This window comes from Oxyura jamaicensis, chromosome 7, assembly GCF_011077185.1.
Source record: "Oxyura jamaicensis isolate SHBP4307 breed ruddy duck chromosome 7, BPBGC_Ojam_1.0, whole genome shotgun sequence".
In the NCBI taxonomy this organism is placed as follows: Eukaryota; Metazoa; Chordata; class Aves; order Anseriformes; family Anatidae; genus Oxyura; species Oxyura jamaicensis.
Genome location: NC_048899.1, coordinates 38,434,139 through 38,441,339, shown reverse-complemented (window position 1 = coordinate 38,441,339; position 7,201 = coordinate 38,434,139). Strand labels below are relative to the sequence as shown.

Here is a 7,201-nt window from a genome sequence, read left to right as displayed (position 1 = left end):
TGGGTCCAAGCGCTCAGTAACTTACATTCATTCATTAAATCACGTACTTTGTCATCCCTGACATCGTAGCAGCATTCAAGGTGCCACACACCCCCACCACCTCGTTCTGCGTAACAGAAGCTTTACACGAAACTCTTCTGGGAGGGCTTTCGGGGTTTCTGCATTCTCTCAAGGGAGGTAGATCCAGGATTCAGTCCCTCGAAGCCAATGGAAAACTCGCTGTGACGGAACTAGGCAGGTGCTTTGGTGCTTTTTTTGGTCTGAGCATAATGCCAGCGGTCAGCCATCCTGCCAGCGTGCCAAAGGCTTGCAGAAACTCCACTGCGATCGTCAGCAGCGGGGGTACTTGCTCACGAGGAGGTCAAATGGAACAAATCCGTATCTCCCTTCTACCTCTCCCCAGCCAGTGCACAGCAGTGCAGCTGCAGACACACAGACACACGCTGCAAATGCACTCAGCCAAGGGGGCGCACACTCCGTATCAACCTGTGTAGTAATTCTAAGGAGAAAAATTCCCTTTTCTTCAACCATTTTTGGGTTGCGGCCCCAGCCTAGGCAGCTGCAGACTGACTGCACCTCTCATTGCCCTCCAGCAGCGATGCCAAGAAAAGCTCCGGACCCGGCAGCGGCAGGGCCAGAGGCTTTGTGGCTGTGGCCATGTGCAGCTGGGGATGTTTTCTGGGGAACACTGGGGGTGGCCAGCAGAGCTTGCACCACCCAGTGCGCTCCCACATGCTCCTGGCTGCTGCAGGACTTCCCGCAGCTCTTACGTTGGCAATGGCAAGGAAAAGCCATGGCTCTGGGTTTATCACCTGCCAGCTGGAGCGGCTGCACGCCTGCTAACAGCCCTTTGGAAGGAGGCGGAATTTTAAACCAACTTCTGCGGGGAGAGAGGTGTTTACATTTGTTTGTGAGGCTTGCATGCTCTTCCTATGAAGCAAAATTACATTCTTCTGTTTCGCTAGCTTTTAAGCCATATTGTGTATTTGGGGGGGGGCTTTAAGATGGGAACTGGAGGTGCTTGACCCTGCTTTGAGCAGAGAGTTTGGACTGCATTCGCCTCCCACCTGAGTTGGTCTGTGAGCTCCCGTGCATGCACAGCAACCACTTTTCAAATTTAATAGGCTTCAAATTTTCGTTTAATGACATGTATCAAGAAAATATGGATGCCCTGTGAATTTGTAATACCTACATATGAGAACATTAATCCATAATCTCTGCTGCGATGGCCAGCAGAAGCACCACCAACACGACGGGACACTTTCCCATACCTGGCCACATCAGCTCCTGTGGTGCCTCCAAAACGACTGTGTGTCACAGCATGTTCTTAATAACCACGCCAATGAAACAAAATGATTAAGCCACAAAATTATTAAAAATATAAATAAGCATCCGCCGTCTCTGTTGGAGCCAGAGCTGGGACCCGACCCACGCTCTGGGGTGTTTCACGCAGGATGCAGGTACGTACTAATGCTCGAAGGTAGCAGGTGCAGGCAGGCTCCAGCCAAACACCCAGCGTCTTTTTCTCTCAGAGGGCCAGTTTTTGCTACTTCCACTGAGGCAGCAGAACCCCCTGAAGTTTCCCAGGTGTGAGGCCCCGGCCATCCGTTGTCCCATTGCAGAGATCTCAGTTTGCACCGAGCCGAGTTACCAAGGCGGGTCACTCCTCCTTAGCATTGTTCCACTGTCTCTCCGGTTGTTTCATTTAATTTCAGTTTCTGGATGCGCTCTTTGCTCAGTTTTGCTGCTTTTCCAAGCACTGGGTGCTGGGACTCCACGCTTTCCAGGCACCAAACATTCACTCTGCACGGTGACCCTGCCGCCCTTTCAGAGCAGTGCTCCAGCGAGCCCCGCTCGACATGAGAGACCAGCAAACACAGACCAGTGCCCAAGCATGGAGTTCATAAAGCCTCTGACAGAATCGTTCCCAGTGCCAGTGAGCTTCATAAGGCATTTTACGCTGTGCCACGGTGTCCGACACGCACAGGGAACACCCTCCCTCCCCACCTCTTTGATAAAGGTTCACCAAGGTTTCTCTTGAAACATTTCTGAGCGCGCTTGCGTTGGTAACTCCACACGTCCTGCCATTTATAGGCTCCCATGTGCTTCTTTCGAACAGTCACGGGTTCCAAAGGGGCACGTGGAGGCCCGCCGCCCCCAGGAAAGCCCACCTGGGGACTCTGGCCAGGAGGAGGGGAGGAGGAGAGCCCTGGCGGGCTGGCCGAGGCAGCGGCTCCGCGCCGGCTCAGGCGCCCAGGGTCATGTTGCGCAGCAGCCACTGCTGGGAACGGCTCCCAGCGCACTCCCGCATGGTGGGCACCATCTTGTCCTCCTCCGACGGCTCGTCCAGACACTGGTTGCTGTTGACGTGCCTCAGGGTGAGTTTCTGCAACAGAGAAGTGCGAGAGCTGCAGCACCATCATTACTGCTGAGAGTAGGTTTGTGAGCTGTGTGAGTCCTGCTCTAGGCACTACGCAAGCCACGAGACGAGCGCTCATCCCTGCCCCGTGCCCACTGCCATTCACAAAGCTCCGAGCCCCCTTCACACCCCCTGCTGCCCCGAGGGGTACCCCGCTCACCTTCTCTCGAGTGGTCAAGCCTGGGGGGTGAGTGCCACTGCTGAACCCAGAAACAAATAAACGCAACAGAAAAGTACACAAGTAAGTGCAAGCGAGTATTAGTTCAGAGCAACAGGGGGTTGGGTTACGGGATTTAGGCTCCCACAACCCAAACGTGCATGCATTGCAGGCCAGTGCATTGCTAGTGCAGAAATAACTGCTGATGGAAAACTAAAACTTAGATTTGCTTAGAATTCTATTAGCAACAGTAACATACAGGTGAAAACATTTCCATGTTCAATATATTCCTCCTCCTTTGGGACACCTGTCCCTTCCCCTTTTTTTTTACATGACACTATGTTTCTGGGCAATGGAGAGTCAGCAGGGGACAATAGGAAATAGAACATCTTTGGCAGAAACACTCTTCTGGTCCAAGCACTGGGAGGATGTACATGGAGAGATGGAGGGAAGCTGAGCACAGAGTTGTGGAATTCGACAAAACTGGGCAGGCACATTGACAGCCGAGGAGCTGGTGTTCTCTCTGTCCCTGTTCTGGGGCTGATCTGGGGCTTTGCACACAAAATCCCAGTACCTCAGGCGCCTTTGGTATGAGGCTTTGCAGTCAGTAATTTATTGCTATTAATGCATTTGCTTCCTCAAAGGTCCTGCGGTTCCAGAAAAAAAAAAAAGCAAACAAACAAACAAAAAGAAAACATTACAGGCAGACTTGCCCATGCACCCATACGAATACGTGTGTCAGCAGCTGCCCATCTGTGACAGCGGTGAGATTCACACGCGGAACCAGCCAGATGCCACGGGGAGAGCAACACTGCAGACAGCTCTGCGCAGCGCTGGAGCTGATGCTCAGCCCGTGCTGGATGTGGTGGGACATGCCTTGCTGGCTCCCCGTGGTGATGCCCCGTGCCATGCTGCCACCACAGGACTGGGGACACCACGTCCCCTGCTCCCTGTGCTGGAGATCAGGGCATGGCTCGCAGCGGGACTTGCCCCAGGGATGCCCTGCACAGCCCTGGCACAGCCCCGCAGCTGCACGATGCGCTTCACCCGCCGACTGTTGCACGCTCAGCACAGACTCAACACTTGTACAGCAAACATCTGCTTGCAGCTGCACCTGGTTCAGAAAATCAAGGTTGTGCCCTGTAAGGACTGTGCCCACAGCCGTGCTCCTGCCCCGCCAGAGCCCCAGGCACTGCGCCCGTACCTCGAGTCATGCACACACGGGGTCGGCTCAGAAACAGCTCTCTCCGATGCAGTCTCACTGCTAAAAGCCTCACCTGTGTAGCTCCATATTAAAACCAGACCATTGTCTGGTGTTCCAACCAGCCTGCAGGGAGATGCGGAGTTCTGCGACCAGCTGTTGGGGCTTTACTACCCACACACACATCCGGGCTATCGCGGCGTGCGGCTTTACACTGCCGTTCATACCGGACGGACACGCCAAATATTAACACTCAATGTCTATCATGAATGTGCTTTCCCTAGCTCGTCCCCGGAGACTGGCTCCTCAGTTTAAAACAAACTATTACACAATTCTCCGAGAAAAGCCTACAGACACTGTAAGAAATCATAGAGGGGCCATTTGACATGCATTCGGTGACGAACACAAGGCATTCTGCTCTAATTACGAGAGGGAAGAATTAGCAGTGCTAACAGAAGTAGCTTGTTTACTAAATAGCACTGCTCAAAGCATCGCTGATTCTTCACTTACATTGTTTTAAGTGCAATTAAACTGCTATCATTTCCCACTATAACCAGAAACGCAGGCGAGTCTAAAAATGCTGCTGCTGCCTCCGTCAGCTGTTCCCCCCTATTCAGCGCGTAATTTCATGCTAGGCTACCATATCATTGGGACTTTCAACTGCCTCATTTTTTTTTTTCTTTCTGTGTTCTATCATTATTTGTGCTATTACAAAAAAGGTCTCATTTGCTTGGGAAACAATTAATTACCAGGCAGTGTGATCCTCACAGAGGCCAGCCTGGAATTCTTATGTTCCCCAGGCCACCTGCGTGGATGCGGGGCTGGCTGCACAGCCGCTCAGATGCACAGGAGCAAGCCGTCTTGTTTCAGGCTCACCGACCGCATGCAAACAGCCCTGACAGGGCAGAATCTGTGTGCCTTACAGCGTGATAACGAAGCCACGATCCTGTGCTCGAGCAGCCCCTGACACCCAACTGAAAAGTCGTCGGTCGCTTTCAGAAGTGACTTTTGTGAATGAGACACCAGGAAGGGCTGTTCGCATCAGAAGAGACATGGGCTGAGAAAAGTCATTTCTTGCACGGAGCACTCTGCTGCAGCGCGGCCGTTCTGTGGGAGACACGCAGCTCACACAGCCACACCACGTCCTCCCTGCGATGCATTTCCCAGGACAAGAGCCGGCTGTCTGCAGCGCCCCAGCCCAGCCCCCACACAACGCATGCCCTGGGGCCACCGCTGCCTGAAACCAGCATCTGGATTTTGCAAGCTGAAACTCGGTGCTACCTGCTGCAATATTTCTGCCTCGCTACAGCTATTAATGAGGGGGCTGCCGTAAGGAGAGCAGCACACTCTGGTTTCCTTGGATGCACTCAGGCGTGAAGGCAGCATGGTCTGAAGGGAGAGGAGCAGCCCCCGCCTGTATTCCGAACCCGTGCTGCCCCACTGCGCTCCGTTATGTACATCAGCAAAACCATCCAGGAAAGAAAACCAGAGGCTGGCACGATACTTTGATTCCTCCACTGATGAACGTTTTGGAATTGTCTGCTGATCAACACTAATATCTCTAGAATTGGGCTACTTAAAATTGGGAATTTTCAAAATGAGCGTGTCTGAGAAATATCATGCAGTTGTTATTTGTACGCCTTGGAACAGGGATCAGACCTTCACCTATCACGAACAGGAACAACGACGGTCACACAAACAGATCACTGAGGCAGCTCGAGGCAGCTAAAATAATCTAAAATTAGTTGTAATTAATAACTAACACTAAATGTGTACACTATTAGATATATACACACACATCTGTGGAAACAAGAACAGAATTCAGCTGAGTTAAACAGGCAGAAGATGGAAAAGCACTTTTCTGCAAGCAGCTTAAATCATCAGATGTTATACCTGCTCGACATGTTATACTTGGATGTATTTGCATTAGATGTAATGTTTGGATACCAACCTCCAACGGTTTGTTAAGGGAAATAGTCAGTGGGGCTGTAAAAAATGTTTCTAAAGACTTCCAGCCTTGTGTAGTTCCTCAGCGCCCAGGTCTGCGAGGGGCTGCCACTGCAAGCCTCCACAGTGGGGCCGTGGGTGCCATCCTCGATCCTGCTGAGCGTCAGGCACGACTGCGTGATTATGTGCAGGAATGTATGCGTCTGCGTGACAGAAAGATGGTCAAGGTAAGCAAAACCAGCACACACGGGGACAAGAGCAAGGGGGAAAGCAGCACACTGACTGGATATCCGAGGCAGCGAAGCAGCTAAATCTAGAAGCAGCACTCGTACGGGGCTGACAGCTTCTGAATCCTGCCCCCAAGCCTCCAGTCCTGACCTTCCCTTCACATAACACGGCGGGGGCAGAGGTGACGTCTTGGGCTGGACCTCTCACTGAAACTATCTCCACACGAACCACTCACTTCAGTCTTTTTTTTTTTCTTTTGGTAAGGGAGAAGGTAAAGCCCATATAGAGAGGCCACTAAGCGTATGGAGAGCCAATGTCCTTATCATGTCACTTTGAGTGACCCGCACGAACATCGATGCTCGTTTTTCCTCCATTACGTCTTACTGCTTCCTGCTCGCTTCTGCCTACTATTTGAAAGGAAAGCAGGGGTACAGAAATTACCTCTAGAAGTGATGATCTCTCTATACTGCATGTCTATATTACACTCGATGCCTAAATTTAGCAGGCTCTTCACACGTGTATAATTAGTATTAAGCGTTCGTTTGGCAATGTGACCAGACGGTTTCCCCCGGTAGATGAGACAGCACGGTTAGCGCGTGCAGTCAGCGAGGGAGCACTGACTGTGGAATATCTGTACCAATGGAAGCAAGAGATCATCCGTCCACTTTCTCATTTTATTAAACACAACCTTCTAAGAAGGTAATACAAGACCTGTGATGTCTTCCATGCTCACTTTCAAGGAGCTGAGTAAGTCCTTTCACGCTCACTGGTAAGGCTGCATTTTAAAGGACAGTGCGAGTTCCTGGCTGTAAGCTGCTGTGTTACATACCAGTCTGACTCCACCAGCCCCAACGCGTCCCGTAACTTTCCAGAGAGACGGTCACAAGACGTGTGCTTGCTCGGGAGATGCAGAACAGTAAATATTTCGGAGTTATTCCCTACAAGCAGCAGCAGCCTGACGCCACGGACAACCTACAGCGTACCTACAGAAAGGCACTACGCGAGCCGCCTGCACGCAGCACTGCCAGGGGGGAGAGGCAGGGAGGCACTGCTCTAGGGTTTGGCACAGGGCTGCAGTTGTTTCCAAACTTACCTCAAAGCTATATTCCCATTTACCAGCATACTGACAGACGGGAAAAAAAAAGGGAAATTGGATTCAGTGACTCAAGACACATTTTTTGTGAAGACCTTCATCTTTCAGGGAATGCAAATTCAACAGCTTTGCGCAGATGTCATGTTTAGTGACAAC

At 51.5% G+C, this 7,201-nt stretch overlaps 1 protein-coding gene across 1 annotated transcript in view; it reads right to left on the bottom strand.

The window, feature by feature from the left end:
• Window positions 1-1,353: 1,353 nt before the first annotated feature.
• The window catches only part of GALNT13 (polypeptide N-acetylgalactosaminyltransferase 13), a 103,300-nt gene continuing 97,452 nt past the window's right edge, over window positions 1,354-7,201 (bottom strand). Inside the window, exon 12 of the mRNA XM_035331821.1 lies at window positions 1,354-2,386. Coding sequence (XP_035187712.1) covers window positions 2,246-2,386 — 141 coding nt within the window. The 3' untranslated portion in view covers window positions 1,354-2,245. The remainder of the gene's footprint in view (window positions 2,387-7,201) is intronic.